The sequence below is a fragment of the Tripterygium wilfordii genome, chromosome 10, assembly GCF_013401445.1.
Source record: "Tripterygium wilfordii isolate XIE 37 chromosome 10, ASM1340144v1, whole genome shotgun sequence".
NCBI lineage: Eukaryota > Viridiplantae > Streptophyta > Magnoliopsida > Celastrales > Celastraceae > Tripterygium > Tripterygium wilfordii.
In genome coordinates, this window is record NC_052241.1 from 3,150,121 (window position 1) to 3,163,123 (window position 13,003).

The 13,003-nt window shown below is 36.0% G+C and overlaps 1 protein-coding gene across 1 annotated transcript; it reads left to right on the forward strand.

The window, feature by feature from the left end:
- The first annotated feature begins 1,895 nt into the window (after positions 1-1,895).
- On the forward strand, positions 1,896-3,342 carry LOC120007838 (transcription factor MYB15-like). The gene is made up of 3 exons (XM_038858301.1): positions 1,896-2,081; positions 2,201-2,330; positions 2,426-3,342. The coding sequence occupies exons 1-3, from the start codon at positions 1,952-1,954 to the stop codon at positions 2,910-2,912; spliced, it is 747 nt and encodes a 248-aa protein (XP_038714229.1). The 5' UTR covers positions 1,896-1,951; the 3' UTR covers positions 2,913-3,342.
- Positions 3,343-13,003: the final 9,661 nt, after the last annotated feature.

The window sequence follows — 13,003 nt, forward strand, 5'->3', positions numbered from 1 at the left end:
TACATGTAATATTGTATTGTTTAGAGTCAATTTAGGATTGATATTGCATGCCTAAGAAAATGTTATTTGTACATTGCAAGTGTCGAGGCAGGCATCGGAGAAAAGGAGCCAAATCGGATCAAAATCAGAGAAATTTAGAGGCAGAGCCAAATCGCGATCGATCGGAGGTCAATTCCGATCTATCGGTGCTTTACGATGAAGTTGTAGTGTTTTTACCAGAGAAGAATCTCGATCGATTGGACGTCAATTCTGATCGATCAGAGGTCACCCATATCGTGATTTCCAACTTTCCGAAACTACCCCAAACTCAAGTGGGACCAACCCAAAACGACAGAAGATCGTTTTATAAACGACATATGGGTTTGGGGAGGTATAAATGGATAGATTTTTAGGGTTTTAGGGATTCTTGAACAATTCTTGAGAAGTGAAGGTGTTGAGAGCTTGGAAGGCAACATAGGAGCAAGGAGAAGAGCTGGGATTTCAGGGCGTTTCTTGTATATCTCTCAATTTCTTATGATTATGACTGCTATTTTGGATATTGTTTTGTAGTTCATGGTTATGAGGAACTAATCCTCTAACTAGATGTCCTAATGGAACCCCTCTTTGAATATTGAATGAAATTAGTCTCTTGTTCTTGAATCTCTCTCTATAATTGATTTTCTGTGGATGTGTTTATTGTTTTCAAATGCTTGATCACCATTTGGATGATATTATGCCTAGGTTGAGACCGGAAGGAGATACATAGGGTTGCAAGAATCCATAGAGAACATAGGTTGCAACCATAGGAATATAAGTTTATGACCTATGCAATCGTTAAATGATTTACACCGCTCCTAATGAGTTTTTGATATATTAATCCGATTGTTAGGAATAACATGGATTTGTATTGAAAATACTTTCGATGTATCTAGGAATAGAACATTGAGTAGGTTGGGAGATCGATTATCAACATTTGGATTGAGAATTATGGATTAACGGATTAATGGAGTTCAATTGGATAAGAGGAGGTGAAATTAGGAACTCTAGTGTTTGACTATCTTGAAAACCCTCTTTCGTGTTTGTTTCCTTGGTTGATTAAATCAATTGTGAAATTGCTAATTAGTTGTTAATTTCTTTAAATACTTGCTTTAGTGTCAGATAAATCAAATCCAAACAATTCACTTTCCCATTTTAGTGTGATAATTGCTTAAGTTGATACTTATAAATTGAATTTGTCAAAATCTCTGTGGGACGATACTTTACTCATACACTTTATTACTTTTACGGTTAGTACACTTGCTAGAAATATCGCAACAACGCGCACATAAATTTCTCACTTAACGATATAGTGTGCATGGCCACCATGCTATTACTCCAAGTAAAAATAGAATTCAGGACTTCTCGATTTCTTACTGTTTGACCCCAAAGAAATTTACCAACTAAGATATCACCTAAATGATTCTAAAAATGATCACCCTCTTGTTGGAGGGTTTGTTATGGCCGTGTCTGTCTCTTTGCATGTCCATTTGATGTTCTCCTTGTTCTTATCTTCAATTATTTTTCTTGAAATTACGATTGAAGTACAGATGTAATAACTGCTCAAAAAACGATTCTCTGCCTCTCTTCAATATCACTTCTTTTTTGATGCTGATTGATTATATACAGTGACCTTTGTGCTGATGTAATGTAATGTCAGGCATTTTAGTAAATAGCAAGTGTGATTTGATATATACATAAAGCTAATACCAAAAAAATGAGGCTTAAAATGAACCTTCTTGGAATATAAGGACTTTCTTTCTTTAATGTCCAATGTGTGGATCACGTACAAACAACAAAATAAAGTATAGATAGGTGTGAAACACGTTTTGATCCAAGTCCAGTTTTATGGTATAAAGAGCTCATCACTTGAGCTGTTGAATATTGAGTCAGAGAGAGACAAAAAAGTACCTAGAGAGAGAGAGAGAGGGGGGGAATGAGAACTCCTTACTGTGACAAAGCTGGAATGAAGAAGGGTACATGGACACCAGAAGAAGATACAAAGCTAATAGCATATGTTACAAGGTATGGCTGCTGGAATTGGCGACAACTCCCCAAATTTGCTGGTGAGTGATCTATCTTGCTTCATTAACAATGTTTGTGTGTATATTGACTTACGACATTGTTTGATTAATTCATTGACATGTATGTGTGTGTATATATATATACTTTGGTTAATTTTCAGGTCTATCAAGGTGTGGGAAGAGTTGCAGATTAAGATGGATGAATTATTTGAGGCCAAATGTGAAGAGAGGAAATTATACTAAAGAAGAAGAGGAAACCATCATCAGATTGCATGCATCTATGGGGAATAAGTAAGCACTGATCGATCACTAGTTTAATTTTAAAAATTCAATTAGGTACAATAATAAGATCTAGTTCTAAACGAAATGATTGATCTGATGTGCAGATGGTCTGCTATTGCTGCTCAATTACCCGGAAGAACTGACAATGAGATCAAGAACTACTGGCACACCAACCTCAAGAAACACGTTAACCAAAAGACGGTCAGGGTGATGATCAATGATGAAGAAAACTCTAGTATCATTGAAACAAATCAAGGAGAGAAGTCAATCAGACCAATCAACGAGTACAAAATTCAAAATTCTGCTAATGTTGAAGTTCTTGAAAGCTCATCGTCTTCGTCGATGGAAGAATCAGCAACGGAATTAGCCTCAGCTCTGACTGCAATAGAGACAAGTTCGGACTTGATTCGTCAAGACGAGCTTGATTTCTGGGAAACATGTGGTGGAGATTTCTGGACTGAACCATTTGTGCCAGATAACATGTATAACCATTCCAATGATCACTACCTCGTGTCGCTGGTTGAACCTGCTGGAGAATTTCAATCTCCATATCTTGATCAGGAAATTTTATGCTCTTATGGTTTCTACTAAATCAAGATCACCTCCCTCAAGGCCCTTATTCTCGCCTTCTATTCTTCTTTGCTACATCTTTTGCAACGATATATATAATGTCAGAGGTGGATTTGTATAATGTTAGTGTTTGTGAGGTTTTTTTCCTTCTCCTGCTACGAATCCTGTCCAACGTGGAAGGACCAAGCACATGAATGTTCGGTTTCATGCTAAGAGAAGCAAAGAAGAGTGAAGAAGTGAAGCTGGTTTATTGTATGGTGGAGAGTAGTTGGTCTAAAGCCTTCTAGAAGACTTGTAAGTCTATGGTGATTATAGAGAAATAGAGCATATATATGTTGATGGCGAACCTACTCTCTCATTCTTCTGCTTTGATTTATGTTTATGGTGTATATTTGTTTTCGAAACTTCTATCTAAAGAGAAGGGAACTAGAGCTTACAATATGAAACCATACAAGTTTGCCTTTTAGACAATCGATAAGAGAGATTCATATTCATCAACTAGACTATCAAAAATATCCAATCTGCATGTGTTGATGGGATTAATTGAGCTTGAATTTATAGGTTGTTCTTGTCCAGCCTGCGGTTGATTGAGGAATGAAAAATTAACATATCATTCATTATCCGTCAGAAACTTGATGCATATGTGTGGATCATTGATTGGAGGAATTCTTAATTTGTCAATTGTTTATTGCACATCATTCGATTAGTTTAATAATTGATCACCTTCAATTCACCTTGAACCACATAACTTACTGAGTCGTACCCAGGTGTTTACGTGTCGTAATTCCATCGGACCGTCACTCATTATCAGTCCTAAACTTGATGCATGTGTAACTCATTATCAGCTAGCCCTACACTAGATGCTTATTTGTGGACCATTTAACTGGAGCAATTCCTGATTTGTCAACAGTTTATTTCACATCATTCAATTACTTAATAATTCAGCTTGATATATTTGAATCACATAGTTTACTGAGTCGTACTTGCGTGTTTGCGTATATATTAAACTAAGACTTTGGTTTGGTTTGATTTGGTATGGTACTCTTTTAAGGGAACTACCCTTTAAAAAAGAAAGAGAAAGAGAAAGAGAAAGAAATAGGGACAAAAGGTGACGTATCTCATAGAAAATTACAACCCTAATTGTATGAAAATGAAAACTTAATAAATGAGAAAACTGAAATAAAGAAAATTGCAAAAGGGTTTCAATATAGATCTCAGTAATACATGTCCAAATCATCACAGTGCATGTATGGCGTTCACTTATTGGATGTGATGGCATCATGATCAGGGCCCACTAAAAATCATATCCAATAAATGAGTGCCACACATGATTACGAAAAATGTCCAAAAATAATAAAATGTTGGAGTAATTTGAAGACCTAAACAATGAAATTTGACCAAAATAGCATGGGACTAGTGGCAAAGTCACTAATCTTGACAACAATACCAAAGTGAGTTACGGAGCCAAATTGTACATAATTCAGAATTCGTGACTTTTCGATCCTATTAGACGGTATTCTTGTAATAAACATGTGAGTAGTCCTACATCAAAAGGGCATCAAATTATTTTCGTTAAATTATTTTCTATCATGACATCCTTAGACAATCAAACTCCGTTTGGGGCTTCATATAGGATAGTATAATATTTTTATCCAATATATAATTTAATCCTTATATAAATTGATGTATAATTTAATCCTATCAGGTGTTTGAAAAGAATCCGATATTAGGCTTGTATAGTATAAGATTTGTGGTAATATGCATATATTACCCCTAATTAAAGTGAAAGTGAGGGTTTTTTTTTGTCATTTAACATGTTATTTCTTATACTAAACGCTCCGTATAAAATAAAAACGAGTTGGAAGTGTGTTAATATTATACGACCGGCATCGTATAAGAATCACTTTTGTATAAAGTTATACTATCCTGAGTGTTTTTAAAAATCGTTCAAACACCCGATAACTTCATTAAAGGATAATTTTATAATATACGGAGTATTATTCTTCCATCCAAACGGAGCCTCAGAGCCTATCAAAGTGAAATAAATACTATTTGGACCAAGTGTTTTTCATGTTGTTATACACGCACTTGGCAACCTTAGTCAATGTTGCATTTCATCCATGTGCGATCGTCAATTCTGGTTTCATTTGCGTAATATAAAATGTTTGAACAATTTGTCTGGCTTCGTTTGTCTGAGAATGGCAGCCATCGGACAGAATATCCGCAACAAATGAAGACAAAATTAACAATCGAGGATCTAGACCCCAACCGGTACGCTGGGTTATTCTATCCGCTATAATGAGTTTTGGATGCTGGGCTTCTACAAAGCAAGCGATTCAGCCCACTTTATCAAGCCCATTGATGGATTGCAAAACCCAACGAGGATACAAGGCCCTTTAGTACTTGTGGTCAGTGAATGGTCTTCCTTTTATCGGAAACGATAAAAATCTAAGAAGTTGATATTTCAGTTATACTAGCAGCGAAAATTATCTTTCAAGCGTCTTTATAACATATGGCTTGTTAGGAATGCGGTGGTCCATAATGGCCATCCGTGGCCTCTAGAGAAAATTATCTTTCAAGAGTCTCATCTGATCCATGTGCGGCCCCTGGCAAATGTTCTGTGTACTAGTACTAGAGGCCAAGGTGCGGCTGCTTCCTCCCACTGGTCTCGTCCCCCCCTCCCCTAGTTATCTAAAGATTAATGTAGATGGGTCTTGGCGGCTTGGTGACACAAGATCGGGTATTGGAGCTGTTATCCTTGACCATATGGGGCAGATTCAAATTGTTGGTTTCCAAAAAGCTACTTCTCCCTTTCCACTCTCAGATTATCCATAGGCTTTCAGTCGTTTCCTTTGATTGGCATGTTGGTTTAATGAAAATTTTCTTCTTTTTTAAAAAAAAGTTATAATAACATATGAGTAGGATGCACATGATTAAAGTGAATTCGTGAGTTCCACATGTCTTACTTGATACACATAAAATCATATGAGTACAATTTAACAATTGAGATATCAATTACTGGGATCCATATCATTATCGTTGTTTTATTCTTTGCAGGATTGGGGTCAACTTCCAAGTTATGCGGGTTCCCACGAGAATAATCGGACATATGAAAGTTCTAATAAAATAAACCCCTCAATAGTATAAAGGATGGCAGACCATCCAAAATATGATTCTCATTTTACATGCTTTTTGGCTTCTTCGACCTTGTTTCATCCGTAGTTGGTGTAGGAATAGGATGATGATTGTTGATAGATATGCGACTGAACAGTCAAACTTTAAAATATGCGTTCATTAATTATCCTAGTAATTCACACGTGATATGAATGTCTAAAACCCTATCCCTCGCGTGATTAAAAAATGGAAGTCCATCCATCGTGGTTGACAAGCTTATGTGACTTGGTCAAACCTATGATTGTCCATGCCCAACTGCTTTCACGCGCTCAATTTCAGTCAATGAGTGGGTTCTCAAACAATTTTAAGGGTATGACTTGACATTATAGTCAAAAAATATGTGAAATTAATGAAGGAAGGAAATGCACAAAAGGTGTGATCCTCGTTGCTTGTAGTTTCACATTTTGATGCTGACATCGTAGTGTGATATTTTGAATCTCAAATTGGTTTGTGAACTTCCAACAAAAGTAGCGCATCAAAAACCTTCAAAACAAAGCAAAAAAAAGATATATCGCCTGTTTGGCACAGCATATGCGAAAGCGGATCCGCTAACGGATCCACTTCCACCTTTCGCTGTGCCAAACGGCGTAGCGAATCCGTTAGAGTTTTATAAGTTCTCATTGGGATCTTATAAAACGAATCCGTTGTTCTTCATTTTTTTCTTTCAATTTTATTATGTGGGTCCCACATAATTACACTTTATTACTTTTTAATAAAGGTTGGACCCACATGCATTACAATATTAATTTCTTTTTACTTTATTAATAATATTTAAAAAAAATTTGTTATTTTAAACATTTTTAACATAACACATTATCTTAATTAATTTTACATAAGTAATTATTAAAATATTTAATTTTTATACTTAACATTAATTTTATTAGTAAATTTTATTTAATAAATTAAATGTAAGATTAATGAAAAAAATTTATTATAAAATCATTATATTTAATATTTAATAAAAAAAATTATTTTATTAGTTTTATTAACAAAATTTTATTTATTATACTAAATTTAATAACAAATTTTGATGTAAAAATTATAAAATCTAATATCATAATACTTTAATTCAACAATTTTTTCGCTAGCGTCAGTTTTTAGTTCACCAAACACCTCACAACATATTTCATAGCTTTAAGCTCAGCATATTTTTCACAACATTTCCTCTAACATTGAAAATCAACTTTTCCACTGTGCCAAACGAAGCCTATAAAATTACAACCTCTGCACGAAACATTAAAAAAAAGAGGGGAAATGACTCTTACGTATCATTAAATATTATAATTGGACATTATATATGCAGATAAGAACATTGTGTATATGGTTAAGCCGTTAAGATGAAAGGAGGAGATTTCTCCATATCCGATGAAGAGAAATGATCGAGCTTCTTTCAGCATATATGCTTCTATAGGTATTTCTCATATCAATTACATGTCACGTGAAACTCGTGTATGCAACTAGTTAAAAGAATGTTGATGATGTTCTATGCAATCTTGAAGATGGCTTAAAAACTTAAAATAAAGAATTATTAAATTATTTTTATTTAAATACAAAAAAAAGGGAAAGAATTCAATGTTAAGGTAAAAGTCAGGCATTGGAAAGTTGACGGAATACAGAGAGTTTTATAAGTAAGATTCAATGAAGAGTTAGTTATGATCAATAAGAATCAAACTCGACAGTTATTAGAGAAGCCTCAGGATTAACATGTTATTGGAGTGAAATGGATCTACAAGACCAAGTTAAATCCTGATGATTCAGTGTTTAAACACAAAGAACAAATGCTACTCACAATGATTGGACCCTTGACCACCAGATAGAAATACAAGAATGAGAATCAATTAGGCTAGCACCCGACTTGTTTCACAGATGTAGTTACTAATGGTTTCACTTTCCTGAGTTCACCTGGAATGAAGCCAAGTGTCGCGTTGGATCTCGAATAAACAGGATCCATGACCGGCTTTGTTATAATAAAGTCAATGGACCGAAGACCCAAAGTATTCCCCAAAAGGCCAATTCCCAGAAAGCCCGCAATTGTTCAATCACGGCCCAATATGATACTAGGTGTCTAGGGGAGTGTTTCTTTTCAAGTCCAAAAGCAAATCATTGTGGGTGGATCAGAGCTCACATATTGCCAAACATTGTGCATCTAAACATTCAAGAAAATGAGTTTTTTTTTTTTTTTGAAAATAACACTTTTGTATAATTTAATTAAGCCACTTCAAATTTATTAGAAAAATAGTAACATGTGGTTGTTTGTAGCATCGACTTCCTTGGTTTTTAACAAAGTCGTTGGCAACAACGGCATCACATGAGTGATTCATTGTCACTATTACCAACCACGGCATCACATAGATTATGCATTGCCACTATTGATACTTTGTGTGGTAATATTTAAGATGTGGGCAACGACCAGTCATCATCACCCAAGCCTCGATTCCAAGCCATTTATGGTCGGCTACACTAAACTAAAAGAGAAAATCACTTGGAACTTGCATCTTGTCTCACCACTCATTCCTATGTACAGCTAAACTCTCCACTAATCCCAAAAGCCCATGGACAATGAAACAATGACCTCAAAAAATAAGCAAGAGTTTGACTCTTACTCCTCAACCACAAAAATAATACCCCTAAACCCAATAACAGAAAAACAAATTATGGTAAATACATGTGCCACATGTTGAGGGGCTTCTCATGAAATGATATGGCTTGGCTATAAGACACGTGTATGAGTTTTGTTGAAAAAGAGTGGCAACAACTCAACAATTACAATGATAGATTTTACAATTAACACTTGGGCATGCTTCCCTCGACATTGTTTTACAATGCAAGCTACGCTGAGCCTACAAGGGCAAGAAGAAGAGCAAAAGCGAGGCGAACAAGCACAATGTACCACTTCTTTTGAGCTAGACTCTCGTGTCTATACTACTGTGCTCAAAGATTGAATCCGAGACGATGACCCAGTTAGAGGGAAAGTTGTTTATTGTATTGTGAAGCAACCGGCATGAAAAACAACGAGCCGCCACCAATTGATTTTTAGGATGCAATTGGACATCCATTCTGGTTTACGAGAAAAATGGGTAAGGGGGTCTATTGAGCATGGAGAAGGTATTAGGCACCCCACAACTCCCGAAAACGGTTACTTTCAAAAATGTTTTCCTATTTGGCGCTAATTTGTTTTTGAAAATCTCATTGTGAATGTGATGAAAAATCCACTTGGAGTGGTTTAAAGAAAAAGGTGCACAAGATCACTGCTGTCATTCTCGGCTTGGCCAAAGATTAATAAAAATTCCACTTGGAGTGGATTTGGATGATTTGAAAAGAGGGTACACGTGATCATTGGGGTCATTCCCGGCTTGGCCAAATATGAATAAAAATTCCACTTGGAGTGGATTTGGATGATTTGAAAAAAGGTGTGCACGGGATCGTTGGGGCCATTCCCGGCTTGGCCAAAAATGTTTGTTTTGCTTAGTTTGGATGAAAAATTCCACTTTGAGTGGGTTTGATGTTTTTGAAGAACGGACTTTTTGGGGACTTGGTTGATGTACCAAAAGAGCCCACAATCAAGAAAAAATGTTCAATTTAAGCCTTACTCACAATTATGGTTTTCATGAGAAAAGAAAGAATTCATTTAAGACTCATTGAATGGGCCAAATATCTTTAAACCCACATTTGAGTCCTTAAATAAATTCTCCTAATCCGTAAAAACATATTTGCTTTCCGGGTCCACGAAATCCAAATATTTTGAATGAATGCTAATGGAACCCCAATATCTTGAAAGCTCCTTGGTATTTAAACGAAACATAAGGGTTCCATAATTTAGTCTTGGTGTGTTTATGAAAGTGAGACGGCTTGGATTAATTCTAAAGCTAACGCGTTGCATTTATTTTCATGTCATTCAAACAATCCTAGCATACATCTAAGCATCATGGCATAGTGTGAGAAATCAAAGTCCTAAGCATGCATTCTAATGCAATCATCATTGCCCTTGGGACCCATTGCTCAAATCCGGTCCAAATCCTCTAAGTCTTTTCCGATTTTGCTTCTCTTTTCTGGATCCGACGGCGGCTCTTCTTGTTTTTTCCTCTCATGGTTTGCTCTCCATTTCCTTTCTCTCTCTTGGTTCCTTTGCTTTGCCTTCTCTGGCAATTCCCTTTCTCTCTTGGTTTGTGCTCTCTGGTTTTCTTTCCCCTTTTCCCTACGATTTTTCTCTTTGTTTCTTTTTTTTTCTCTGCCGGCTGCCCTCTCTCCTTTTTTTCCTTGTTGTGCGGCTGCCTCTTTCTTCTCCCTTTTTTCAAAACCCTATGGTGTGCTTTTCATATTGTGCAACCATCTCCCCACTAAAACCCTAGCTCTTTCAATTTTTCCTTTTTCCCCCTATTTTTTCTTTCCTTTTAACCAAGATGACTATTCTTTTGGTATTTTCCATTTTTAATTTTTCATCTGATTTATTTATCTTTTTATTCTCTAGATATTTTCTAAGACTTTGCTTTTAGCAATTGGGCCAAAACTTTGGAATTGGGCCTTAAATTTTAAGTTTATAAATCCACGGGTTTTTAAGTAAAAACGAGTTAGGATTTCATTTTTCCTCCTTTAATTTTTATTTTGGATTTCATATCTTTATTTTTTCTTTTATTAATATTTTTGGCTGGAGGAAAACCGGTTACTACATATTGTTACTTTGATCAAAGGGTAGAAACTTTAGTTTAGATAGTTGGAAGGTATAGAGTTGTTCCACCGCTTACATAGAGAAGAGTATGAGATGAACCCTTTTGTTTTTTCTGAGATGTTGGATTTGCCTGTGGGTATTGAATGGGAGGAGCTGTGTTGGATGCTAAATTATTACATCTGTAAGCTTTGTCATGACTCTAATACCTTCGTTGGGACTGCTCTTATTGATGCATATTTTGAGTGTTACAAACAGTGGCATTGTGCTATTGTCCTAATAATTTTGAGGTAGGCATTATATACCTAATTAAATTATACAAAATTGTTATTTTCAACAAAAGCTTCAAGAAAATTAATTAATTGCTAATACAGCAGGTTTATTGGACCAATTAGCTAATAATCTAAACTTTTGAAGCCCAATATAATACTGTAAAGTACACTTCTAAACTCTCACTTCTCCCCAATTTTTGGTTTGAAATTGCACTAATCATGATTATTGAGTCTCCTTCCAAAATCAAACAACCATGTTAGAAATACAGAATCTCTCATATCGGTTAGGTGAGAGCCAACAATGTGGTTTATAGATTTGAACTCAACTTCTCTCAACTGGAAATAACCCCTTTAAGGACAAAATCATACGGGTCTTAAGGTACAAAGTAGACAATATCTATATAAATAGATTGGTACAAACCTCACTCGTCTCTTTTTTTTTTTTGGGTAACTGAATAACCACCCAACATACTTTTAGACAGCTGAGTGTGCGAAAACCTCGTGTCATCATAACAGTCTGCACCATGTTGACTACAGATAAGACTGGACTGAAGCCCATGCGGATAAAAGCTCAAAAGTGGGACAAGCCCACGGTCAAGATTTCACAAAAAAATGTCACAACTAGTTAGTTTGAGCTTCGGATCTTAGATGTCGTAGACTCCAAGTCCAAAGAGATAAAACTATGCTATCGTCAAGCGGTTCTCATCTCTTTACTTGTTTCTTCTTGTCCCTATTAAGCCCAGTTGATGATGAACTTTATGTAGTGGCTGATGTCTACTTCCAGGGGAGTAGGGGACAATACTAGTAGCCAAATTAAAGCAATGTAGTTATTAAGCACTAGAGCTTTAAAACATATTGGAGCAAAAGATGCAATAATAAGCCACCTTTGGTTTCATTTTTCATTTAAGTTTTGGGAGGATTATCATTGTACACCCCACCCCACCCCACCCTATTTAGTATTTACTGCTACTTCTCCCTTTCTCGGGTTCCATGTGAGTTTAGGGTATGGGTATCATCCAAATACACTTAATTGCCACTGCCATATAACAACAGCTGCAGAGACCAGACGAGGACAACTGAAGCCAAGAAACTTCTCCCCAAACCCAAAACACTTGTTCTCTGCCATCTCTCTTCGATTCTTTTAATTTATTTCATGTAAGCTTTTTAGTTGGCTATTTGGATTGGATTGGGTTGCGACTTGGGAAGAGGAGATGGAAATGGTATCCTATCCTGCTACAGGTCCCACTGTTGTATTAATTACTGTTTCTCTCGTCCTTTTCTTCTTTCTCTGTGTGGCCCAACTCAGTATTGATGATTCCATATCTAGGTTCCAAAGTTGATCAATTCTGGCTGAAAAAGCAATTTATTAACTCTAATTAATATGACCTCCAAATTAAGTAATTCCTACCACAATCAATCAATCAAAGCCCAATTTCCCTTCTTACTGAAAGCATGAAAAGCATTCGAGTGTCATACTACCTGATATTACCAAAAATATGCCCACCAATAGAGATTGGCCGCGTGATACATAAGTGACAGTTAGATCAGAACAAGATCAAGTAATTTGGTGCCAACCAAAGTATCCAGTTAGGTACCGACCAAAGTGTCCTCCTAGGAATCACATGTTAGGCAAGTCGGTACCAATCATAGTGGCTCACGTCACACGACCTAGGTATTTCGGCCCACCCAACCGAAATAGGAGGGCTTGACCGACCTATTGGTTCTTAAACTCAGAAAACGTGTCTACATTGTGAGAGGAGTTGAGCTTTATAAACCACTTGACTGAATTATGTCAATTTGATATGATATTTTAGTCTTATACACTATATGCTCTAGATAAACAAATCTAATGCAACAGTTACTTAAGTAGGTAAGTCCACCCTGTCATACATACTTATTTGTAACAATTGAAAAGCATTTACAGGCCCAGTGGTCCGTCTTTCTTAATTGTGTAGAGTTACTGTCACCTCCTGCAGCTCATAAGAGATCTCATAACTTGGTCC